Genomic DNA, 27,616 nt, shown 5'->3' with positions numbered 1-27,616 from the left:
TCCTAGTTCAGAGATGTTTGAACCCAGAGCAAGATCTTAACCCAAAACACCTCTGAAATCCAATGGCTTGCCCTTAATAATTAAATTAGTTAATAAAACACTGAAAATAAAGAATTTTTAAGGCTTAAATTACTTTAAAACCAATACTTAATTAACTGACATGATGAGTCCTTGTTTTCTCTTCCATACAAGCAGTAGCTCCAACACTGACAAGACATACTTCTTCTCTGTTCTATGACCACCAGATTTTTAATCTGACAGTGTAGACATAAATTTTGAAAGAATCTGCTTTCCTAACTTCCTTTCTTGGAGAACTCAGTAAGTCAAACACACCACAGTATGTGGCCTCATGATGACATACTTAAGAGGAAATAATCTCAATATTTAGTTGCCCTTATGAATAGTAAAATGATAAAAACAGCAAAAGCCTCCCCAAAATATTTTTTTCTCCTTTAAGTAAGGCTGATTCTGAAAGTGATTTGGAAGCACAGTCTGTTGTGCCCTCAAAAAACAAAAGGTACCTGATACAAGCCTTCTACACACTTTGCATGTTGACAACTGTTTCAGTGAAATGATAAATTAAGCATGACAGATAAAAATTTGAGCTAGTCTCTCAGGTCTCCTAGGAAGAGGAGCTTTGCACTGCTTGCTTAGTCTTCTGTATATCACCATGACAACCTTTCGTTTTAGGTTTCCTTGTTTAGATCCACATTAGGTCTCTGATAGGAATGAGTTAGCTGTTTATTAATTTCTGATTATTTGGCTGACTTAAAACAATTGGGACCTAACAATTAGGAAAATTTGGTTCCTGAACACTGAGACTTTTGCAGAGGTATTAGTTTTGGCTGGTTTTCTAGTTAGTGATCTTTTTTTCCAGCACTATAAGTTAACGAAGGTGCTGAATCTGGAATGTTCACTGCATACCTGAAAAAGAAATTATAATCCTTCTTAAGTTTCCGCTGTGGAACATTATCACCAGGATCAGAAGGGACAGAAAAGCAGAAACCTTTTTTTGCACTAAACAAAGAGCGTTCCTGGGAAAAGAGGTATTTAGGGCTAAACGCTGCAGTGAGGATTCAGGTACAAAGTTTAAGCCTTTCAAACACCACTGCTTCAACCTGGTCAGTAATGTCTCTGTAAACTTAAAAGTCCAGGGGGAGATTTTAGAAGTACCTACAATTAACAGGCCCTAAAAGGGCAAGAAGCCCAGAGTTGAACTCACTAGCAAAAACCTGGATGCATCTTCCTTAATCTTCCCACTGGTCAGCCCGGCAGGAACACACACTCACCTCACAGAAACCACAAGCAGGATCTATCACATGGTGGTTCCTATCACAAACCAGTGCTCGGCACATTCAGATGGGGAGAGGGGGCCTCCTCTGTCCTTTCCCTGACATGAATTAATTTCAGGAAGGGAACAGAACATAGTGCTCCCAACTCCAACACCACTTGTGCAGGAAAAGTGAATCTCATCTCAGCATCCGGCACCGGGAAAAGGCTGGGACACCTGGTACCTCCCTCTAGTGTGGACACCGGTGCTCTGCATCTCGGGGAGCTGAGCCCTTATTTTCTCCTGAGCTTCTTTTGCTTTCTGATGCAAGCAGAGAAAACCTATGATCTATGTTTTTCTCCTGCCAGCTAACCATTTATAGACTCCTAAATTTCCTCAGATGCTGTTCATAGGGAGCATTTAACTCGAAGCTAAAGGCAGTAGAACATTTCAAGCATGACAATGACAATCCTGTTTCCTTTTCTTATTCATTCCTACAAAATTTGTCTAAAAGGTAATGAGAAAAAGAGAGGGATCAGAACTCAGGAGATTTAAGTTTCATTCCTTTCCTCCAGATTTTGACCAAATCCTTGTTACCTTTACAATAATCAAGTTATTTTCTCTTTTGTCCAAGAAAAAAAAAATCTACTTGTTATAATCTAAGACTGATTTTGTTACTTACTGGCGATAGCTACCATCTATCATCTGTAGCAGTCACAGGCTAATCTTCATCCAGGTAGGGGAACCTTCTAGAAATCAATTTTTAGAGTGATGTTGACAACAGCTAAACACAAATTTATTAATGACAGACCACATATTGAAGATGACATGAGGTTGCTAACACACTATAATTCTATTTTTTCCGTATTTTTTAGTTAAAAATGAAAAACCCATAGTCTATCAATGTAGTAGATAAAAATGTAATGCATAAGGAAAAAGAATGCTCTTCTACAATTTTATGTATTGGCAAGTATGTCTTTCATGCTGGATCAATGTCTTCGTAGTCTCATTTAATCATGGAGTGTGTTGTAAATAAAACATATTATCTAATTATGTGATTATTTTTGTGGAAGTTCCTCTCTGCATGTCTGCGAGTAGAACTCTAAAAGAAAATATTATCTCAAATATTATTTTGGCATTATTCCTTAAATGGTATTGATATTATTTTAAAAGCTTAATAGTATACATGTATTTTTCCTGAGACAGACACCAGAAATAAGAGCAGGTAACATACCTTTATGTATTTTTTCAAAGAATCTACTACCATTTATTTCCATTCTCACAGTATTATCTGATTTCCTATCCTGATCTTCTTTTGTGTTTCTGATTTGTTTTCCTCTGTCATGGGTGTTTTCAATGGGCATATATGAATTTTGCTGGCTATGAGTTAATGAGGAATAGTTAAAATCAGGGTTTTTTCCTATCAGAAAAAAAACTCCATATTTTCACTGATATATATGTTGTTTAGAGAAAGAGATTTAGTCTGTTTGATATTGTCCATGAGAATAAACGTTTTCAAAACATAAAAGTTAATATTTCCTAGATGGAATGCATATTGAGGAAACCTACAAGTAGGTAGGCATACTTTAAATTCATTATTTATTAGTGCATAAACATCATACTAATATTTCCTGTATAATGTAATGGCAAATTCTGAATAGAAAGTAATTCTGAATTCCCCTCATAAGGTTATTAATGATACTGAATTGCTGACGAGCACCTTAAATTACATTCACATAATGTCATTCACATATTAGTTTAAATCTGGTTTATTAGGAAAGACTTGAATGTGTTAAGTTTTTGATCTCACAAGCATTTTGAGTCACTAGGACATGATTTCATGCAGTGATGAGTGACAACTAAGACTTAAAAGAGAAAAGAAAGTGGTTCTTTTCTAACCTCTGCAAATAAACTGCAGGTGTTATTTCTCACTTTACCACAAAGCTTCACAATGCTTCCGAAATTTCTGAATGGAAACTCAACATGTGAAATATGAGAGCAATAGGTTTTATATTTCAGCTTCTGTTACTTGGTCCTAATTACTTGGTCATTGCAGCAAATCTCAATGGAAGCAAAATTGCTGTAGAGCTCTGATCCACTTGGTTAGTTAAGACCTTACACGTGTATATCTTTCAGTGTATAAAGCATTTATTTTTCATTCTGCACTGAAGGAAAAGCTTTTCTGAGATCCTCAATGGCTTTTAGAATTGGAATTGAAATTGGATTGGATTTGATGAAAATTGATTTTTCATCCACCTATGTCCAATGAAGAAGTCTTGAGGTTGTCACTGTACTCAGCAGCACAAAGGTTTGTTCACCCAAGAGGTTCATGACATAGGGCCAAAAGCCAAATATCAGCTCCCTTCTGTCCCAAACCTAACCAAAAGTGACTGCTCTTTTAACACTCAATCTCATCTAAAATCATCAAGGAGTAAAATACTAGAGACCTCTGCCTGACAAATACTCCTCATAAGATCATTCTCTTAATCAGTGAGGTTTTTCTCATCCCTTAGAAAATTATACTAAGGCAACTCCAGCAAAAAGGTTAGTAAGATTACTCAGCATGTTCCTAAATCTAACTTTCCTCTGACGAATCTTGCTTCTGACAATCTATCAAACAAGTTGGTTTGTTTAACAGATTCCTTTTTAAAACAATTTCTGTACCACTTTTATCATAGTTCTTCTCTTTATGTAACATCTAAGTGCAATTCTAACCTTTATCGTCAAGGATGAAAATATTTTAAAATAAAATGTCACAAACTGTTCCCATAACCCATGCAGAGCTAAATTATTCATTAATGCTATCCTCAGAAAAAATGTAAACAGTATGTTTTATGATCTTACATCCTTGGAACTCGGTAGTCAATTTTTTCCCCACATTTTTAGCACCTTCAAGTGCTTTTTACATTAATTTCTTTCCGAAGATCTAAAAAAAGTAATTGTGTGGGCTGTCTGATATCTGTAGCCCAATAAGCAAATAGAAGCTCTTCTAATCAGGAAGGTTTTAAGTCATACACAATTCATTAATTTTGGGATGCTAACTAGAGATCACTCCAGTTCCACAACATGACACTTTTTTCTTCAACCTATGTTACAAACTGCCTTTAAAATGCAGTGTTATGTATTTAACTGTAGTAAACTTCATTTTACTTTCAACTACATCTTTCCCAACCTTGTCCTCTTTTGAGCTAACATACTGTTGAAAATAGTCAATGTAATTATTCTCCTTCTGGGAACAGGTTTGCTGCACTTCTCAGAAGAAATAAAAATGTCATCAAGTAAGAATATACTTCTATTATAACAATTTACTATCTCTCTTCTAATAACACTGGAAATCCAACAGCAGCAAGGCCCAGATATCCTGCCTGCCATACTAATGAAGAGATTAAAAAGACCCCTGTCTTGCATTTGCACACACACATGCATATTATATGCACATGTACATATAATCCCAAACCTGACCAGCTCTTTTTCACAAATCAGGAATACATATTATTTATTAATATTTTAAAAAAAAGCAACATAACTAGGTCTCAATAGCTGTAATAAATAAAATTGAACTACTGCATTCAAAACCATATTGAAAACCTCAACTAAATTTAGCTAGCTTCAGTGAACTCTGCAGACATCTTCAGGCACACATAGCCCATACTGGCAGAAGGCATATACTTTGTACTAAGAAATTATTTCATAATCAAGCTAATGAATAGCCCAAGTCTGTTTCTACTGTCTACAGAAATATTTATGTCCTACAATATCCATCAGTAATTATTCACAGTAGAACCCATAAGGCCATCCAGGTACCTTAAGCACAAACAGATTTTATTTGGCAATTTGAAACAAACAAAAATCCTAAAAAGTAGTGACTAGATTTTATATATATGCAGTATGTATATTGGATATGCGTATATTGTATAAAGCTGTGTTTCCATATGCTCAGATTTGGGAAGGTAATTTGTTTTACAGCAATGCCATAACGAATACTGTACTAAACAAGAGGGGGAGGGGGGAAGGGGGGAAGGAAAAAAAGGACATACTTCTCTGTTTTAAAGCTGTGAGTATTTGTTTCTTTGTTCCTAAACTAAACTCTGCCTACTCTTTACTGCTCGTGTCTGAAATGACACTCAGTCGAGAATTCCTGTGTTAGCAACCTTCCTTCTTTAGAAGGAACACACCCATTCTTAACCAAAGTTGTACGTAACAACACATCAGTCCCTGCCCCCCTTCCTAATTATATTCATTATCTCTACATTTCCTTTAATAATTTAAGTCTGTGAAAGTTACCTAAACAAGCTGAAAACTGTCTCCAACCAAACCATATCTCTTTGTGGGTTAAATCATCAAAGACAAGCAGAGAATGGAAATCATTTTAGGCCACAAAGTTGCACAGATTTGTTTATGTGCTAACCTGAAACTCTGTTAATAGTCCTGTTGACTTCAGAGGCATTACTTATAGTCCACGAAGTTGAGCAATCTGCGTAAGTGATTGCAAAATTGAAACCTTAGATAGACTGTAATTGGATTTTGAAAAAGGCTCAGAAACTGAATACACAGCTATAAATCACACGTCCTTGAAGAGTTATATATCACCAAAAAAAATGTTTGAAATATAATTATTTTTCTTAGTAGCCCAGCTGTATGAGGACTAATTAATGAATAAAATTAACTTCAAATTATTACAGATCATTTAATGTAAAGTCCCTGAAGCACGTCGTATAAGTCAAAAGATATGAATCTTTAACAGAACACTTTTATTTACATTCTTGTTACAACTCCAGCTACTATAAGGGAATTACCTGCATGACCCAGTGAAAGGAAGTTTATCAAATATTAGAGCCAGGTGAAGATCAAAGATATATATCACAAATGTGCCCAATAATTAGAAAAGAAAAATAAAGGATGAGTGCATTTATTTAATACCACCCATATCATGCTAGATATTTGGAGAGAACACATACTTTGTTTTAATTAGCTGTCTTTTTCACTGGATTCCTTGACCAAAGCCTCCTGATAAGGGTAAATAATGTGGCCATTGGTCAAAATGCTTGTAACAAATCTTGTTTTAAATTGAAGCTATTTATTCAGTAAACAATCTGCTACTACTGCAGTAATCAATGTGTTTTCCCTTGGAGTAGAACTGCTCCTGTACTACTGGAGGACTATTGTTAATTGCCTGTAACTAAATGATTGCTGTGCTTCTGGATGTAACTTTCTGGCAACTCGTTTTTTGTGTTTAACAGAATGCCTGTCCCCCTAAGGGCTAGCCAAGTAATTTTCCTCTACTATTTTCTACATTCAGTCTCATCTCCTTAAGGAGGGCTAGGTCTGTAATTTGAGCAACACAACACAGAGGCTAAATAGATTTTAAAAGGTTTGCATTTTTTGTCTCTCCCTTCTGATGTGGAATTGTGCTGAAATTGAATCTTTTTAGTATGTAGCCACTACTGCAAACTTGAATTTCAGCAGGAAAAACAGATCGCACTTCAAAGGGAGTATAGTGTCTGCTGCAGCAACTGTGTGCTCAAATCACAATGAAAAAGCAGACGAAAGCAGCAGAAAAAAATGTTATTGTGAAGATAACCATACACTCTAACCTTGCTGCTACACTTAACTCTGCTTTAACAGTCACTACATCACTGCTGAAACTGTTGACATACACATCACCAACACCCTTGGCATTCACAAAGCACCTTTCAGGAATATCCTCTCCTAGGAAGGAGCCAGAGCACCCTCCCCAATTCACATTGGTAAAACCGAGGCAAAGAAATGTGAAATAGCTTCAGTCACCTGAGGGGCCAACAGAAGAGGCAGGACTGAGCCTTCTGCTTCTCACACCTTGAGTTCAGCTCATCATGGGGTAACACTGTTCTCTGGGGCAGCTTAGAGCCAGCAAGTGGCCCCTTAGGGCACAGTTTAGCATCCTGCAGAAACACAATCTCAAGGCCTGAAAACAATCAACTTAGCATGACACTGTGCCCTAGCCAATCCATTCTGCCTTCTACAGTGCTGCAGAGATGTAGCTGTCCCACTTCCAGCACTTTGGGGGTTGGCTCAGGCATCTGCAGGGCTGGGTGTAAGGATGCAGCAATCTGCTGGGTTAGCCACTGCCCTCTCTGCCTCCAAACCCTGACAAACAGCACCCAAGACAGGGAACGAACACGTGCTGAAAGATGTTGTCCAGCATGAAAGAAAAAAATAGCTTGCTATGTTAGATCAATAGACCATGAAACCTACTTTGCAGACAAATCTGTTTAAGAAAGAACCACCTTATCCTTGTACTCAGAAGCAATCACAATTGTCTCAGCAGCAACACATGGAAAGGTAATTGCTAGTACATTTCAGGCTGAGTTCAAGAATTTTGTTGTTTGCTTTGATTGCCTAATTAAGGACAACTTCATGTGGCTTCACATAAATTTTACTGAAAGAAAAATATAGGCATAATCTTTTTTTATGAGAGAAGAGATAACTAAGAGGACTGATGGCAAAAGTGATGCAGTGCATTAGTCTGATTTCATGCACAGTGACAGACAGCAGATGACTACTGGCAGGTTTTTTTTATTTTTTCATTTAATCTCAAAATCGTTAGTTTAGGAAAAACTTCCATTTTCCAGTTGTAAAGTTTTTCTTTTCCTTTAATGAGTCATAACAGCAGGCACATAAATAGAGTATTTTGTGCCTAGCAACCTGAAATATTAAGGCCTTTTTTCTAGTTACCATTGAACAGCTGCATCACCTGTAGTACAAAATGATAAACAGAGTATAGTAAGTCAGTGCAGAGTAATTTCCATTTCCATTTATATTCTAAAATATTGTATTACTTGTCTATGCAAACAATTTTTTGAGAGTGTTTTTAATAACATTCCCCTCTCTGGAGCAGAAAAGTATTGGAAGTCTGAAATAACCATGTCAGTCTTAAAAATATCTAACACAAAGGAGTTTCCAGCACAGTTTTGGAGAGAATGACATGGAATATAAATGCCTTTTTATTTTATTTTATTACATTTTTAGTGTCTTCTAGAGAGTAATGAAATCTTCTTACAGTTGCCTCAAAATAATGAAAAAAAAAGGTGTGTGACTTTCAGTACATGCTGTCAAAATAAATGGAATTGTCACTTTTTCCTCTAACCTTTTATTTATCATATCTGCACGACCACGCACACATTAAAAAAAAAAAAAAAAAAAAAAAAAAAAAAAAGGATTAGTTCTGGGCTATCCTGTTTCACTCAGACAGAAACTGCCCACTGGAAGAGGATACTACGAAAATAACACAGAACTGATCTTGCTCAGGGCAGATTTTTTTTATGAAGTACACTCTGTATCTTAGATTTACAAGATTTGAATTTTTTTAATTCCTCAAAACTGAGTGATTTGGAAAAGTATGGAAAGTCTTAACATTTTTCCACCTATTGCTCATTTCAAATTAAAAAACTGTTTATAACTCTCCTCCTCCTCCCACCCTCCTTTTTTTAACATTGCCAATTTTCAGCCAATGAGCAAATGAAAAGTATCAGCAAGATGGAAACCACGTAGCTCTGTGAGCTTCCCTGAGTGTGCAACACTTAAAACCAGGGGAGATGAAAGTCCATGATGGCATATTACTTCTGCCTTGATAAGTGGCTCCATTACTGGTGGTAGACAGTTTTTGACCCCATTTGACCAGAGTCCCCAACCTCAGGAACAGAGCTACATGGCGGTGACTTCAATCCATCATGTGAACCGACTGCAGCAAAGACACCAGTGGGTTAGGCTGAATGGGAATGTCGGAACAGAAAACTCAGGATGGTTTGCTGTGAATAGACATAAGCTAAGCCCACTGGGGGAAAGGTGAGAGTAAGGATGAACTGCAGATCTCTGGGAAACTGTATTAAAGAAATGAACATACAACTGGGATGTGGAGAGGTAGGGTTCCTTGGATAATTTGTTTTCATATCTCTTGTGTTTTTTTAGTTTTAATTTGTTTATATTTATTCAGGGAAAAATAGTCAAAGCCTTAGTGTGGTCTTGTCCAGTAGACTTAAAATTCGCCGTATTTCTATGTGGAATAGGGGAGAAGCTGTTTCTGCATTACAGTCCCCAAAAAGGAAACATTCACCACTGCTTCCATTGTAAGTCAAACATCAACATTTATCTGTGTAAAGCAAACTGTGACCTATCTACAGAGAGAGAATAGGAAGAGTTATCAAACATATCATCTATATACACACACAGACATGCCCAGCAATTTTTCTTTTTCAAATGAGCAATTCATATGGTGTATCAGAGAAAAAACAGTTTATTGAAGAAAAGCCAAAAAACCCCCACATTATTATGTGTTTCTTGAAGAGCCCTATAATGAAATAAATTCATAAATGATAAATTTTATTTTAATGTTTAACAGAATTGCAAGGTCTGCTACTAATCTGTGGTTTGGAATGTGGTTGTTACTGCGTTTTGTAATTCTTTGCAGAGCTGATGTACACAGTTGAGCTTGCTGGTGGGCTTGGTGCTATTCTGCTGCTGCTTGTTTGTTTAGTGACTATCTACAAGTGTTACAAGATAGAGATTATGCTCTTCTACAGGAATCATTTTGGAGCTGAAGAACTAGATGGAGGTAAGGCAGCTTCTTAGTATATTTTCTACTTTCTAAGAATTCCTGTCGTTTATTTCTCTCCACCAAGGTGCAGATTTCATTTCAGTTCAAGGTGTGGTAACAACTGCAATTTTTATTTTTCACTGACTTGGGCACCGACTTGAATACACTTTCTTCGTATGGCACATAAGCTCAGTAAGTGCTGAGCTGTACATGCTGCTCTCCAGAGCTCCAGAAAACGTCCATGTCTTTTCAATTCTTATTTCCAACACTGAATGTCAACTACCAACATTGATGCATTAAAGATTTTTACTTTCTGTCAGTACTGAAAACCAGCTTCACTTCTACGTGAGCTAGGGAGTGTCCTCCCTAATTGTATTCAACAAATAGGTAGAGGTTGAAGTGAATCTCAATTTACTGCTTGTTTAAACTGATTAGTTTCAATAAACTGTGCTGAGTGTTTGGGAATGTATCCAGCAGTTCACATTCTTGAGTTCATTTACTTAATCACTGAAAGAGCTGCTAATGGTCATTAAAGTTGTTCTGTGATTCAGGGACACCCAGACTAAACAAAAGTAATCCACAATGTACGCACCAGCTCTGTCAAACATATACATGCATTTTCTTTTCTTTTCTTCTCTCTTTAAGCACTGAAGAAAAAGGTCTTGTTTACCTCTAGCCTTACTAATCAAAATTGCTGTTGAACAGTGAACAGCTAACTGGGTTGAGCTGGAGGCTCTGATTAATTAGATTTGGTTTCTCAGGTCAGAGTTCCTGATGTTTTGTGCTACCACTATGTCTTTGGTGACAGCACCTTCTTTTCTACAGAAATACTAATCAGAGTTATTGTACAGTTCCAGGTAACAGCTTGTAGGCAGAAGCCACTGTGAAATATAAAAATAAATATGTACTGATAAACAAGTGATGGCCAAATCTGTCACTGATAAGAGAGAAGAGCAGCAGCAGAATTACAAGTCCTTATATAAGGGAAAGAATTCCATAATAACTCACTAGGGAACGACCCATTTCTGCCTTTCACCTAAAAATGCACAAGCATTCAAAATAGAAAATTCTCAGAACAACAAGCCCAAGAACATTAGAACATTTTGTAACCTTCTACAGGATTTACAAAACGATGCATTAATATAGCAGCTCAGTGGGGAAAAAAAAGTCAGGTTATTCTATTTATTTTACAGAGAAGGAAACTGAGGCTCAGAGGGAATGTGAGTCATGGAGGATTTTGACAGACACTTTTTTTTTTCTTCTTTTTTTTTGGGGGGTGGGGGGAAGCTGAGATCCACTTCTCTCTACAAACTACAAACCAGCTGCCAGTTTAAATGGACATGCTTACTTGCATAAACTGTGTGAATGTAATAATAGTCATATGCAGAAATCGACACTTAAAAAATATTAGTTTAAATAGATATAATTTAATGTTTTCTCTCTCAGTATCAGTAATTCTAACTTTTATAGCTGTCATTTATCATTATCTCAAATCATTCCAATTCATTTGCAAACTAACTCTGACAGGTGTTATAGGATTACCTCTGTCTTGTCCTTTTCCAAACATTGGCCACCTGGGAACAACAATACTTGGATCACACATTTTAAACCTAAAAAAAAAAAAAAAATCACCTCCAAAGGATGCTGTTCTGTGATTCAAAAGAAGGAAAACCAATATCCATTCAGTTTATCCTTCTGAGCAAAGGTCACTATTATAGAAGGTCAAGCATGGATTTTCCTTAGAAGATCAATGCAAACACAGATAGATTGGATGCTAAACCATGGCAATATAAGAAGAAAAATACCATTTACAGATTGCTAATGAAAACATGCAGCTTCTACTGTGTTCAATATACTAGCAACAGAGATAAAACCCATTGTGCCAATGAAGTGACTGCAGCTGCACATTTTACTCTGTCTCTTCCACTTACAGTCATGCAAAAGAAAGAAGACTGAGAGAAAATGTCGCAAAGAAACCAAGCCATGGCTTGTGTAGAAATAAATTGCAGACGTACACTGAGATCTTTTCCTTTGGCTTAGTTTGTTATTGACAGACACAAAATGCTGAAATCTAAAATCTTATTCTAACCACATCTCCTGCAGTGCAGCAGCAGAGCACCCACATGCTATTCATAATTTACACCATGTTCTGTCGTAATTCAGGACAGCCTGTAGATAAGGAAACATCAAAATATCACAGTCATTTTTTACGTGCACTGTATTGTACCCAGAGAGGATTTGAAACACTTTAAAGGTGAGGTCCAATTAAAATTTTCAATTGGAAATCTCTTTTAAAATTCAATGCTTCATTTCTTTCTTGAGCGGAGAACAAGCCCTTCAGGATGTCAAATCTCATCACAGTTTCTCTTTCCTTTCCAAACCTTAGACACACAGTTTTTCTCAGGCTAACTAACATGCCTTTTTTTAGAAGGCATGGGTAAATTGTGAGAAGTATTTGAAAACAAAGTGTTTACCCCTTACAGCTAATTCAGCTGAAATTATTACTTTCTGTAGGGGTACTGCAGATTAGGAAATTGATCACAGCTGTTGATTTGTCATTTCTTTAACTTACAGCTTTTTATTCCCTTTTTTTTTTTTTTCTCATCCTAGGGGCTAGACTTTCCTGCTTTTTTTTTTTTTTTTTCTCTCCTGCAAACACTGCAGCTCTGTCCTGAGAATGAGAATTGAAGCCCCCTTTTCAGTTTTCATGGTTAATTCTCTGCATTTCCTACTAATTTGGAATATAATAATTTTATCACTTCTCCTCCCACTCCATGCCTGTGCTTCCAACAACAAGGGAACTGGCTCCACACTAGTCTGGTTTAGTCAGGGCACCTCACTGTGAGTCTGACAGTTCCTCCCAGTAGCTGGAGCACAGGGTCAAGAGAAACATTCTGACCCCTGGCAAAACAGCAGGTGTTTAGCATGACCTTGCATCTCAGAGCTATAACTCACCACTACCTGTTTGGTGGTCAGAAACTCCAAAATCTGTTAAAAAGGAAAGATTCAGTTCAATATCTCTCCGCAAAGATGGTATCTTGGAGTGCTATGGAAACAAAGAAATGTTCAATGCTATTCTGAAAACAAAATTTTCACAAATAGATACTTCACTGGAAACTTCAGAGGGCTAATCATTGTCAAATGTCAGGCAACTTTTTTAGTTTTGCAGCTTTAAACTTAAAAGCTTATTTTAAAAAGCCTTGTCCATAAAGAACACTTTAGGGACTAACACACTATTAGTGAAAACCACTTTTAGAAGTGATGATTTCTTCTATTTTGCTGTACATTGAGATCCAACAAAAGGGATTTTTATACCATGTTCATTCTCTGTGGAACATTTTAGCAGTTGCTTTTTATGTATTATCTTCCAAGGACCTTCTCTTGTTGTCGTTCTGAGTTTTTAAATGACTTTATGAAAAAAAGTTTAGTACTTTAACTAAGAGAGAAAATGCAAATAACTGTTGTAAATAGTACCTGCTATCAACACATGCCCTGACTTCTTTCCACCTTGCACTCTGTGACCTCAAAAGGCTATTTGTATAAAAAGAGGTATTACCACTGTATAGGAATCTGTTCTTTGTCTGCAAATGAGCTGACTTCTTGGCACTCAAAAATAGATGGAAACTTTCCCATGGTTTCACCTGGGACAACTTTCTCCTTTGTTACACTCTTCCTGCTCACCAAGTCATGCAAGGATCAGTCCCCAGCCATCACAGCGGACACAGCCACGGTGGAGGGAGGTTTCAGAGCACTTCTCTAAGTAGAGCCAGTTTTGATGCTGCCTTAGAGAGGACAGGAGGCTCAAAGTGACCAAAACAGCCATCTTCAATTTTTTTCTTGCCATTCCAAGACCTGTCAGGTTCCAGGGTATATGCAGATACCAGTTTTAAGGCATGTTATAAGGATAAATTCAGAAGTCTATAGATGACAGGTTAAAAACCATTGGACATGATTAGATAGGCAAAATTACTCAAAATCGTGAATTTTTCTACATGTGTTTACATTCCAAATTCCAGTTTCAGAGGAAAGAGCATACGGTACAGTGATCAGTAGAAAGAGTTTACAGGCATCTTCACCCACCATTACCTGGGTTCATTAGTAACCATTTAAACTGGTGGAAGTTTTGTATGAAGGAATTAATAAGAAAGGGTGAACACTATCATAAAAGGAAAAAAATTAGATTAGGAGACTGGCAAAAAAAGTAGCAACTAAAGACCCAATCTGATCAAATGTGCTGTAAATAGTTTTGTAATGGAATTCACATAAATATCCTTCCTCACAGCTATGCTGACTAGAAGTCAAGCTTCAGGCTCAAGAAAAAATAAAAGCTGTAGGCAGCTTATAACTAGAAAGTGAAAGCTTTGCTTAACAGCTTACATGATGACCTTCACAAAGACATTTGGTGCCTTTAAGCCCTATCAGCTGCTTTTTCTGTTGGTCAGGAACTCACCATGGTGTTCTCAGTCTCATTCTCAGCTTTCTTTGCCATGGAAATCTTGGTGAATTTAAGGAAGACACAGCCTCTGTTCAGCTGAGGTGCTGGCAGGGAAGGCAACTGGGCCCAGGCCTGAGGAGTTTCTCTGAGTTTCATTTTCAGTTCTGAAAGTGGCTACTTATATTTAAATATTTATTTATTTTCACCACATTGTTGAAATAAAATGAAGTGCTCCTCATGAGATTAAACTGTGCCACTGCTGAGCTCTCTCACTTCAGGAAATCTTGTTTGGATTTGGTATATGGCATCTATGCTGGGATGGCTGCCCTTTCCTGAGAGATGAGTTTCTACTTGCTGAGGGGAAGCAAATCAATGCTCACATTAGGAGACTGATGAAATTGTTTCTTCCTTGAAGTCTCTGTTGCACCTGGGAGTCAGTCACGATTTTTGTCCTTGCTATCATTTTGCTGCAAAAGACTATCAGGGTTCATGGATAAAACCTATGGGATTGCCCACATAATATCTTATTAACTGTCCAGGACAAGAGCAGGTAAGATATACTTCTTAGTGGTTCCCTGGGTTTCATCCCAGTGAGGCTCTTAAGCAGCAAGGAATGGTAGTGCTTGGAGGTACTAAAGCTTTCTGTATGACTAAGTTGTTAACTTCCAAATATAACTTTTACAATTGGTTTAAGCACCACCAAAGCACTTGTGTTAATAATTATGCCATGCAGGTATAGCAAGACTGAAATTACTGCTGAAGTTAGTGACTTTGCAATTACAGAATCTTCCCTGGGGACCCACAAAATAAGTTTGCAGTAGCAACCTCACCACTCGTTTATGTATTCTTATTGGCTATTGGCAAATTGTGGTGATAAGAAATCCTGCTCTATGAATATCAATTTAAAATTCTATTAAAATCACCAGAGAAAAATGGAGCTTTCTTCTCTCTAAATATTACTGGTTAAAAAAAGGTATTTTCCTGTTATTTAATTACAATTTTATAGCGGCAAAACTGCTTCTCTTCTTGTTTATGCCATTTATTTATATCTGAAATACTATTCAAACAATAAAAACTCGATTTATGTCCCCACTGAATATGTTTTCTAGATTCTGTGCATGAGACATGGCAATTCAAAGAAAAATTCCTACTTTTTTCTCTCTTCCTTTTTCATAGCATCTGAACTTTATCTGTAATACACATATATCTTAAAAAATAAATTAAAATATGACCAAGAACCTCTTTAGATTCCAAACTAAGAAAATGTTATAGGTTAGAAAGTTTGGATTTAAAGTTGGGGAAAAAAAAAGACTACCAAATATGAATTGAGGAAAACAGAGATATCTCTGTTTGCTCAACCAACTTTCTAAGCTTTGAAGATTTTTATTTTTTTAACCAAAGGACAAACCACATTGCAGATTTCTGAGGTAGGTGAGATGAACACAGCATACTGGCATCTGATTTCAAGAGTCATAGATTGAAAGTCTGTTTCCAAGCTATTTCTCCCTTGGTTTTGTTTATATTTATAGTACTTAACTTCTTGCTGTTGATCAAGTCTGTCTCCTGTTTTCAAAATACTTTACACAATCCTAAGAAACAAGCACTGTTGCTAAGATAACAGATCTAAGAAATATATTTAAAATTAAGCATGTAATTTATACAGGTTGTTGCTTTATGCAGTTTGTTTTGTTGAATTAGGACCATAATAAGAGCATCATCTATTGACAGCTTTTATTAAAAAATTTCTTTAATAAAGAAAAAACTGTATATTTTCATTTTCTGAGTTTACATGACACTTTTTTAGTGTTTCTTTCTGCTTTTTAATTTCTTCCAGTCTTTCAGAGATAACTACTATGCTATGCTAAATTTCCAATTGTGTAGTTGTCATTCAGTCATTCATATCTACTACAAATACTTTTTTTCATTGTTTGGTGTTTGACCTGCAAAGAAGCATAGTAACCAAGAGAATAATTTAAGTTCATTATTTTTTAATAATCTGAAACTTTTATAAGGACTTCTGAGTTTGTTTAGCTTCCATGTTAATGAGAATACTGAGAAACATGAAATGCACTCTTCATTTAGTTAGGAACACAAAAACAGGCTAAATATAAGATAAAATACCCTTTAATAGTAAGTTATTCAATTTAAATATATAATATTCTATCTTATGTATCTATCATGACATTTTTAGCTGTAATTATAGAAAACTAGGGAAAGTGTAACTTACAGAGAAAATTTATTTTGCACTTGAAATCACGTCACTTTATTATTTTTTGGCTGAATTTTTATCTGCCAGGAATCACTCCTAATTTTCAAGAAACATCCAATGCAGCATTAATATCTTGGGGTTTTCATAAATGTTGTTATAGAATCAATTTTTAAATTGGTGTTTATTTTATTTTTTCAAGTTCTTTAGACTGCCAAAACTCAAAATGGCTTAATGGAGTTAAGGGAAAAAAAACCCATTGATTCAATAGTTTTATACACCTGCCAATTAGAACAATTAACTTTTTTTTTTCCTGGTCAATGATGTGCAGAGAAAACTCTAGATCCTCATTAGAATTGATTAGATTTCTTTAACCTCTTCCCTAGTATTGCATTTACAAAATTTCTCTCTAATTCAGCATTGCTCATTCTACACCATGATATGAACTATCACGAGGAATGCTACGATTAACAAATACTGTGCCATGGAAAAAAGCTGTGTGGGCAGTTTTTAAATTTTATTAGCATTAAAGGGCTTGACATTTAAAAAAAATAGAAAATGTTACAGTTACAGAAAATGTTACAGTTACAGAAAATGTTCATAAGCAACAGTAAATAGTGTGAGGAAAAGAATAAGTATTTTTAAAGACCTAAGATTTGGGCATTTTACTCAACCAAGCATTTAAAGCACATTTTTCATTATATTAAGGATGAACACTATCACAATGTGTATACTAAATGTGGCCCCACAAATAACAAAACAAATACAGATTAAGAAATGCCAAAATTTTTAAGCAAATACAGTCTCTGGGAAATATTGAAAAGTACTTTACAACCTTTCCTGAAGACAGGGTGTATTTTTAAAGCCAAAGCTTCCTGCACCAGTTTGTCTCCAGCTCCCTACAGCACTTGGAAGGATCTAGTCTGTCATTTCCAGGAACTCTCCTTGAAATCCTGAAACTCTGAGTTAAATCAGCCCATTGCTCCTAAACCCCTGTGCTGAATGTTAAAGTATTTACGAGGCTGGCGTGTTCTCTGTTGAGGGAGAGGAATCAGCTGTCCAGATCCCTCTTGATTGGGAAATGGAAGATCTGCCAAACGTGTTGCTGGGAATATTAAGCTGCAGAGCAGCCCATACAGGATCAACTGTGTTCAGTGCACTGAATGTTTTTGAAGGCTCTGCTAAGTGCTCTGGAGGATTTCTGGATGCTCAGAGACATGGGCTGACCCCACCATCTAGGTCTTAGAACGTCACTGAAATATTATTTACTATGAAATATGACATTGTGTGATTTCTCTTTGTTTTGCTCTATTAATTTGTCTTGTGCTAAAGTGTATCATTCCAGTTAAAAGTCAGAATTTGTCATCAGCTTGGACGTGGCTGATAAGAAAAAATCTGACTCTAGGAAGTTTTTTTTATTTATTTTAGTTTTTCAGGTATATATATAATTTTTCTGTGCCCCACTAGCAGAAGTACTGTGATGTTTAAGGTTTAATAAACCCTCAAAGGCCCAAACTGCTGGCTTCTTGCAGTGCAACATGGAAATCATTAGAAAACATGTACATCTATAACGCAAATTTGAAGTTGAATCTGTTTGGTGGTACCTGTAGAAGAGGAAGTTTTATCTATCTTTCTGTAGGCACCGATATATCATTTCTTCATGTGTAGCTGTTAGGAGAGCATGCATACAGATGAGTTCTTAGATGTCTGATAGCAATTTACTCACCCAAAGATCCCATTTGCATGTGACAAAGTAGATGCATATAGAGTCCAGGTTTCGTTTTATGCTTACATTGAGCCTTTAAGTGGCTGCTGCTGAGCACATCCTTGGAATAACGAGCAGCACTTGCAACTTCTTCCCCTAAAAAATTATATCACTTCTTTTAGATTAACTCTGTAGAAAGTTACAGGGAGTATGATAATGTATTCTGCATTTGGATGAGTACCGAAAGGAATGGACAGCATAGGAGAATGCATATTGCAATGATGAAACAGATGCTTTGGCTAAAATCCTGGTCCACCAAATGAAGTGATGGTTGTATATACTACTAAAGAAGCTGAGATTTGACCCTCGGTGTTTACCCCTAAGATCTATCGAAACAATTTTTTCAGACCTGAGGCTGAGGACAGTTTCAGGATCGTTACTGAGTCCTTGCTTTCAATTCCATAGAATGGTTAAAATGATATGGCAAAGTTTGTACCTCACAATCTGTTTTGCCCCAGCTCTTGCAGTACCGGTATTTTTGGGCTGACTGAAAGATTTGTGGACTGAATGCATCACACCTTGAGCACAGGTTGTATTTTACCCTATTGTGATGAACTAATCCAGACCTTCCATGGGCTCTCATGTTTGTCTACAGTACAATAACACAGGACTTTTTACATCGAATCTGGTTGAATTTGGCCATGCAAGGTGTACTTTAGGATTTCGTTCAATATTTTTGATTAATGGGTAAAATAAAACCTCACAGAAATGGTAACTGTTGAGTTGAATAGCTCTGTCCTAGTTGCTTACTACCTGTAGGCCTAAGAAAGCAGCTACAGACCATCTAACTGAAGAGGATTACTTGTCAAGTCATAAAGAATGGGAAGAGAAAACTTATTACACCAAAACACTTCAGAGTATTACTGTTGCATGATATTGTATGTCATACTGAGCTATGTTCACTGAATTAAAAAATAGGTATTACATAAATCAGTGTTGCAACATACCTGGAAACAGTGCAAGATTAACTTTTTCTGATATGTCTCTAAACAAAAAAAAAAACCTGAAATAGTTAAACCATCTCAGATAAAAAAAAAATATTTAGATAATAGGTAATTCCTTTCAATCTTCATGGGAAAGAGAACAAGTTTCAGTTTAAATTATCAATTTCCCTGCCTTTGGTTATTACAAGGTATTTTTCTTAATAAGTATGGGAAGAAAAATTGAGTAACTATATTTCAGTTTATTGCAGAAGCCTAACAGAAACATCTTTGAAATAGCATAATCTATATCTGAAGCACAAGTGCAAGCAACAGTAAAACACATTTTCATTCCAAGTATTCTTGGATAGAAGACTTAATTGTTTGCTGATGAACAGAAATAAAGGGATTTTCATTTCAAGGGAAATCTTAGTTTGCCACCAGCCTTGTTTTGAATTTGGATTTTTGCACTGTTATTATGACACAGGATATTAGATCCAGCCAGTATCTGAACATCTTTCACAGCCAAATCTGTAATTATCATACTACATAATAGTATGAGTCTTAATATCACATCCTTTATGCCTTGATATGTGATTTGGACCAGATAAGAAGTTTTCTGGTGACATATTTTTTGCTTGGAAAAGGCAGATATGCTGACATATTTTCATGGGTAAAGTACTTGTTCAAGTGAATGCTCGAGAAAACACAAAGTTGTGCTGGGCTACTTGCCCCTCAGTCTGGGGACACCGGGATGCATTGATTGAGAGGGAAAGCTTACATGGAAAACAGCTGAAGAGCAAAGGGTTTGAGAGGAAAGTCAAGAGCCTCTTGGTTTCATGTAACATGGCCAGGAAGACTGGCAAGATGCAAGTCCCAGCTCCCAGATTATGACCAGCAGTAAGATCTGGATGTCTGCAGGCTCCCATTTCTGCTTCTCAGTCTGTTGGGACAGCACAATGAAAAACACAAAGTAAGATCAGAAAAGTTCTTTAGAACGTAAGTATCAGTCCCTCCCATTACAAAGAGTAGCTGGGACCATTGAGCTAAGACCCTGCTGTAGTCCTTAAAATGTGTGATGAATAAATTTAATTAGCCAAAACCAGGCTGCTATATGTGAACATCCTCTGTGTATCCAAGAGATTTTACATTTTGCAAATTGTCTGCTTCTGCCAGTATATGCTTCTGCCTCTCAGATAAGAAAATTGCCACATAAGGTAGTTCTGCTGTAAACTGAGTGTTTTACTTTTCATCAAAGAAAGTGAAAAAAAAGACACCTAGCAGATGGGAGTAGAAGAGCACAAGAAACCACTGTGATAATACGTCTAACAGTTTCCTGAACCAGACTACACATCCTGCTGGACTGGAGTTTGACTAAATTGATGGTTGTCTGAACCCATCTGAGTAGACATTCCCTACATCCTTACCTTTCTTTGCCCTTCAAATACCAATAAAACTAGGGAGGAAAGATATCCCTGCAATACAGGATAATGCAGTTGTAGTTAGTGGAAATGCTAGAACCTCTGTGATATGAAAAATGTGTACTTCAAATAAGTGCATTAGTGCATTGCACGGATACTTTTCCCTCCAAGTCATAATGTGGAAACCATTTAAACAGAAAATACTCTGAGCCTTTAAAACAGTTTGAATTCTGTATTAGTTCTTATTATTTATCCCTTTGATAAATGATACATTCTCATCTTTACTCAAAGACTTTAAACAGCAACTTCTCTCCAGCATGTACGGTGGTCATGACCATTGCTGAGTGACAATAGAAAATGGTATTGCAACATCATAATTTTGTAGGGTTTTTTGCAGTTTCCCCACGTATTTTTTGACCTCACTGTGTGTTAACTCTGTTGCTGGGTTAACACTATCCTACTGTAGAAATAAAACCCTGCCATGTAATCTCCCCTTGTCTCATGCTTGTTCCAATTAGTGTTATTTTAAGGCATTGTCAAAGGCATGAGATGTTTATCTGCCAATAAAGAACATGTTTTCACAAATACTCCAAAGAAAAACAATGGAAAGTGTGAACCATAGAAGGTAATACTTTTTTTTTTTTTTTTTTTTTTGCTGCTGTTGTGATTGTTATTTTTAGTTGTTTTGGCTTTTTTTCTGTGGATATAAAAATCCAATAGACATCACACAAAAGATGTGCAGGAAGTTTGAAAGTAATAACAATACAACCAAGTTTGTTTTGTCATCTGCAAAGGTTAATGGGTATAGTACACATGGATGCTCAGAAGGGAGAGGGGACTGTTCAAGATTAGCACTGTTTCCTTAATTCAATTTATACTCTTTGCCCCCACCTACAGTTGGCAGACTTTTCTAAATAATGCTACCAGACTACAAAAAGGAATAAAATGAAGAGAGGAGTGGTTCAATAAATAACTGAAGTCAGCATTGACTGAATATAACATTACTTATGACCCACAGTGTTTAGAGTATTTAATCGGGTCTCTTTTAAAAGCAATTGATATTCTTGGTAGTCTGTGCATAATGTTGTCAAGAGAGTTAGAAGGATGTTAACATTTCATTACTCTTGTCATTGATTTTTCTCTTCTTTCTTCACAACAAAAGTCAAAATGTGACCTCTTATTCCACTGAATTAGTTCCAGAGCACTTGGCATTATTGACCTCCTAATGAAAATTAATGACAACTCTTTTGATTCAGGCTTTCAAGTAGGCACACCAAGCACATTTAAAAAACAGGCATTGGTTATTTCTCATATTGAAATGAAGTAACACACTGTTAAGTAACAAAATGTATATTAATGCAACATTAAATTTGCAAATGTGAGTGTGCAGAATTCAAGAGACTTAAACTGCATTATCAGGAGCTGATGCTGCAAAGATTTAAGCTTGGCAATAATTTCAGAACTGGAGAGCCAAAGAGTTTTGCAAGGAAAGCTACACACAAACTTAAGAACATTCAGCCTCAGGCCCCAAATTTATAGTAAAAATCTGGCAAGATTGAAATGTTTTTTGCTATGCAACAGAGACAATTGCACATTACGTTAGGTATCTCCATGATTTTCTTTCCCCTCTTAAAGCTAGAGAAGAATGCAAATTCTTTTCAGTGACTTTTGTGCTCATGAGCTGTCACTCTGCAGCTGAGTGGATTTTCTTCATCCAGATTCTCACACAAATGTTTATGCACAAACTGACTTCTGTGTATGGGTATGGACCCCTCCTTCCTTGCATCTGTGTAAGTAAGGATTAACTCTACTAGGTGAAATAAGAAAGCTGAATGGATTCATATCTGGAGATGGGGTGAAAGCTTTTGTTTGTCTAAACAAGTGTTTATCTAAACAATTTCCTATTCTGGGAAATTATTCTGTCCCAGAAATAATACCTGGGGAAAAATGTGGGAAAGCTGAAAAAATAATTAATAAACTAACTTAATTTGTCTCTTTCCTTAGACAACAAAGACTATGATGCATATCTATCTTATACCAAAGTGGATCCTGACCAGTGGAATCAAGAAACTGGAGAAGAAGAAAGATTTGCTCTTGAGATCCTACCAGATATGCTTGAAAAGCATTATGGATACAAGTTGTTCATCCCAGACAGAGATTTGATTCCCACAGGAAGTAAGTCACATCCTTCTTCTTATGTGTTTTCTAAACAGACAATGCAGTGATTGAAGTGACTGGTTTAGTCTCTTTTCTATACCTACTCCTTCAGAATGTCATCTTTTCTCCCTTGTCTTAGAGAATGGCAAAGATAAGCCAACAAACATGCTCAATGTATATTTCCAAGATAAGAGGACTATTATTTAGTAATTGCAATATTCTGATTGAAGGTGAGATAGTGCAGACAGGGCATGCATAAATAAAGGTAATGAAAGACTAACTTTTTCACAGTTTTTTGAGAGCTTGCATATCTAGGACTGAATATAGAGTTTTTAGTTTTCAGTTCCTTAGAGATTGTTTGGAAAGATATCCGTGATTCTAAGTATTACAGAAATAGAGACACAAAGGAAAAAGTTCTGTTTGGACTAAGGCAACGGCTGAGTAATAAAATTTACATCAGAGAAAAATAGTGAATTCTGTCAGTGGACACTGCAGATAAATGTGCAGTGGATGTACTTGATCATTCTCAGACACTACAAATTAGAAATGATTGGTACAAGTAGACCTTTTTCATGTTTCTCTGACCTATTCCAGCAGAAATATGGTGATGTTTTTTAGGTTGTTGTAGTGGTCTTCATAAGCTCACTGTAACCATATAGGCAGCTACTAAGTTCAATATCTTTTAGTAAAAATACTAAAGGATGCTTGGTACAGGCAAAGATCAAACAGTCTCATGGATATTTTTTAAATCTACAGCAAACTAGACACTAATTTGCAGGACACAACACTGTTCTTGTGAATGTGCATGGTGGGGTCATGGAAGGAAAAGCGGAATCTAAGCCTACCATATCCCACAGAGGATCATTTGAGTTTGAGACTGAGCTCCTGAAGCACATAGATGCTGATCTGTTGTCTAATCTTGGGTGACTTTGCCTTTTTCAAGTAAAACATCGTGATGGACACAACTGTTTCAATACAGATAATGACACAAAACTACAACTCATGAACAAACATAACACATAGCTCATGTAGTAATAGATGTTTCTCAGGATCAAAGAATGGTTGAGGTTGGAAGGGGCCTCTGGAGGTCACCTTGTCCAACTCCCCTGCTCAAGCAGGGCCTCATGGAGCAGGTTGCCCAGGACCATGTTCTTCCAAGCCAGCCTGGCACATTTGCAAGTGATGTTTTTTTCAGTGAGATCTTCTGGGAACAGGGATTTGCCTCTGTTGTTTCTCACCAGTCTTTGAGAGCAGATTGTTTTCTTAGATTGGTTTTTGAGCAATTGTTTTGTTTTGTAGCCTACATTGAAGATGTGGCAAGATGTGTAGACCAAAGCAAGCGACTGATCATCGTCATGACTCCAAGTTATGTGGTAAGAAGAGGTTGGAGCATCTTTGAACTGGAAACAAGGCTTCGAAATATGTTAGTCACGGGAGAAATCAAAGTGATACTGATTGAATGCAGTGAACTACGAGGAGTTATGAACTACCAGGAGGTCGAGGCCCTAAAACATACCATCAAGCTCCTCACTGTCATTAAATGGCACGGACCAAAATGCAACAAGTTGAATTCCAAGTTCTGGAAACGTTTACAGTATGAAATGCCTTTTAAGAGAATTGAACCCATCACAAACGAGCAGGTTTTAGATGTCAGTGAGCAGGGGCCCTTCGGGGAACTGCAGACAGTCTCCGCAATTTCCATGGCTGCTGCCACCTCTACTGCTCTTGCCACTGCCCATCCAGACCTGCGCTCCACCTTTCATAACACATATCACTCACAGATGCGCCAGAAACACTATTATCGAAGCTATGAATACGATGTACCTCCAACCGGCACCCTGCCGCTTACCTCAATAGGTAACCAGCACACCTACTGCAACATCCCTATGACACTTATAAACGGGCAGCGACCACAGACAAAAACTAACAGGGAGCAGAACCCAGAAGAGGCTCACACAAACAGTGCCATACTGCCCCTCCTGCCACGGGAGACCAGTATATCCAGTGTCATCTGGTGACCGAGATGCAAGGGGCTGTCAACCCCCTTGAGTAGGAGCAGAGTCTGCAGTCTGGTGCCTGGAACTACATCCTCGACTGCTGCTGTTAAACATGCATTACAATCGATAACATACGAGGAAAAACAGGGTCTTGTACATATGTTTTTGCAATTTCTTTGTAGCATCAGTCTTCCTGTTTTACCCATGTCTCTTCCCATTCACATTTTCGACTTTGTTTTATATGTCATTGGAATTTGTATATTTACATTTTTTTAAATGAAGAGACTGCTGTATAGATAGGAAACTTTTTTGCTTCATTAGTATAGTTTTAGGGTTTTTGTTTGTTTGTTTTTAACCTCTCTCGGGAATGCTTGGACAAAGCTATGTTGATATCAGAAGCACCATCCATTTTGTTGGCCTGCCTAGCCTGATTCCTGAAGGCCATGCCTGCTGCAGCTCACCTCTTTTGGAGAGTATTTGTTTTTAGAAGGACCCCATCCCTCACTGAGCGCTCCAGTTTCATTTCTACTCCCTTAATGTGCACTGCTCCTTCCCTACCCTTAAAAAGACCCCAGTTTGGGGTAACACTGCAGTCTGACCACCTAACATGTAACTTGGTAGATACCTGTCAAACCACAGAATATACCCAGTTTGTATCGGTTGCTTCACAGTAGTCACTACAGAGTGTATAGAAACTAGAGCCGGTTTGGTTTTTTGTTTTCTTGGGTTTGTTTTTTTTTTTTAATTATTATTTCGAGAATGAGTTGATTGTATTCCTTTTATAAATATAAAAGCAAACCCTATTTTTAACACATCCTGGAAAAGTATCAATGTGGTTGTGGATTTTATTTTTCAAGCATTTAATTTTTTCTTTTCCCCCTTAAAAAAATCCTGCAAATGATGTCATTTGCAAATGTCAGGCGAGTAAGACGAGTGAGGCAATAGGCACTGAAGTGCAGAATCCTGCTAATATGTACAGTGATGACTTCCAAACCAAAGGGGAATAAAAAGACAGTATTGTAGATGGTTTGTCACTTTGTATTATAGAAAGTGTTATTTTCAAAAAAGAGTAAGAGCAAAACATTATTTTGCTGTGGATTACAGAGTCCCCTTGTATTTTAATGTTCCAAAAATTGTATTTGCTTTAAAATGCTATATTAAGGGTTAAGAAATCTTCTTTCATTTGGTTTTAGCTTGTAATGATAAATAAAACTTTATTAATTTCAACATGATTTAATAAGAACTCAGGCAGAAAAAATGACATGAATACCAGAAATATAACTGTTTTCAGAATAAAATTTATTTATACAAAATTAATATTTAAATCAGACCTGAAAGTATTAAAAACAATTTATTCACTTTAATGAATAAATAAATTAGTTTTATTTTTATGTATGACTCTATCTTTGAGGAATTGCGAATAATGCATGTACCATGGCTGACAGGGAAGAAAAAAAAAACACCACTGTGTTTATATCTAGACATCTTTAAGACCAATTAAATAAGCACCTTGCTCATATTTTTGTTTTAAATAATGGAAAAGTCCTTTCTGATTTTAGAAAGAGAGAGGAGTGGTGCAGCTCTCCAACATATTCAGGCCAAGCTCTCTGCTAGTCCCTGCTAGCAGAAGTGGAAGTAGAGTTACTGGCTGCAGCACACTGTCATGTAGTCATGGGTCTGATTTACCCTGGCAGAAATGTAACTGGTGTCCCGACAAACAGGCCTCATGGTCTATTTATGTAATTAATTACTTTAGGTATTTTTATGGCAGCTGAATGATATTGGCCAATATAATGAATGTGTGGGGTTTGTTTATCCTGACTGCCAAAATGAGAAAAGTATAGCTTATAATATTTTGGTCTTGTTAATGAGAAGTGAGCAGGGAAACTGCAGTTTGGGGGATGTTTGTGGGAGTAATCCAGAACTGACAGTGTGGGAGGAAATGACTATGCTCCTGTTGTGAAAGTCAAGAAATCTCTGCATAAGAAGCTAATAGACCTTTGAGATGTGCACTGATTTTTATTTGCTAGAAATCTTTATTTCTCTGAGGTTTTGCTCAAGCCTTTTTCTACAATCTGTTCTTTATTACGGTCTCTCTCTCTGGACATGTGCCAAACATCCACAAAATGGAAATGAAGCTGCCAAGTCAGATAAAATTTTAAGAGATTTTTGCACATTTGGTTATTTTCATAGGGTAAGAAAGCTATTATTTATTTGCTCTTACAGACACCTGTCAGGCACTGATGGCATTTTCCTTCATTCATCTGGATGCCAAATACCCCAGTATCCTCTGAAAGCAATGCATTATTGTTTTCCCCTTTCCCTCACCTTTGTATGTCCTGGAGTAAAGACTGGGTTGTGGAATAAATGTAAGATTTAATTATCTGACCACAGTTATGTTTAGACAATTGGTAGGTGTTTTCTTAGCCACACGGGAAGTACTTTTATGTTCTTCTAATTTTAGTGTAGATTTAAGCACTTTGAAAAGCATGATTCAGGGATTGACAGATACTATTTGATATTCACACTACTTAAAGTTTTTCTTATAATGCTTTGTCATAATATCAAATATAAGAAAAACAAACAAACAAAAAAAGAAACAAACCACAAAATAAAACCTGAAATAAAAGGAGAAGCTGACTATGGCTTTAGAAAAATTCCTCCTTAGTATTCCTCTTCTGTGAACAGCTCGGTGTGGGGAACAGGGAAGGAAACTGTTGTGTGCTCACGTGCTCTTTCTTGGACAAAAGTTGTGTTGGAACTCAAAATAAAATGGAAAAGAAAAAAAACACACAAAACTAACAAACCCTGTCATTGCCCTAGTGCTTAGGCTCCATCATTTTTGGTGAAGGTGTTCCAGTTTTTGACAATGC

At 36.6% G+C, this 27,616-nt stretch overlaps 1 protein-coding gene across 3 annotated transcripts in view; it reads left to right on the top strand.

Annotated features, from left to right (window-relative positions):
- IL1RAPL1 (interleukin 1 receptor accessory protein like 1) overlaps positions 1-26,060 on the top strand; it is a 701,129-nt gene extending 675,069 nt beyond the window's left edge. For all 3 annotated transcript variants that reach the window (XM_027890213.1, XM_027890300.1, XM_027890384.1), the window contains 3 exons: positions 9,717-9,860; positions 22,594-22,764; positions 24,046-26,060. In XM_027890213.1, the coding sequence (XP_027746014.1) occupies positions 9,717-9,860; positions 22,594-22,764; positions 24,046-24,764 (1,034 nt within the window). In that variant the 3' untranslated portion in view covers positions 24,765-26,060. The remainder of the gene's footprint in view (positions 1-9,716; positions 9,861-22,593; positions 22,765-24,045) is intronic.
- The last annotated feature ends 1,556 nt before the right edge of the window (positions 26,061-27,616 follow it).

Source organism: Empidonax traillii, unplaced genomic scaffold (genome assembly GCF_003031625.1).
Source record: "Empidonax traillii isolate 1590-97213 ecotype Southwest subspecies unplaced genomic scaffold, ASM303162v1 scaffold1:size7828297, whole genome shotgun sequence".
Classification (NCBI taxonomy): domain Eukaryota; kingdom Metazoa; phylum Chordata; class Aves; order Passeriformes; family Tyrannidae; genus Empidonax; species Empidonax traillii.
The sequence above is the reverse complement of the archived record's forward strand: the minus strand, read 5'-3'. Positions and strand labels throughout refer to the sequence as shown.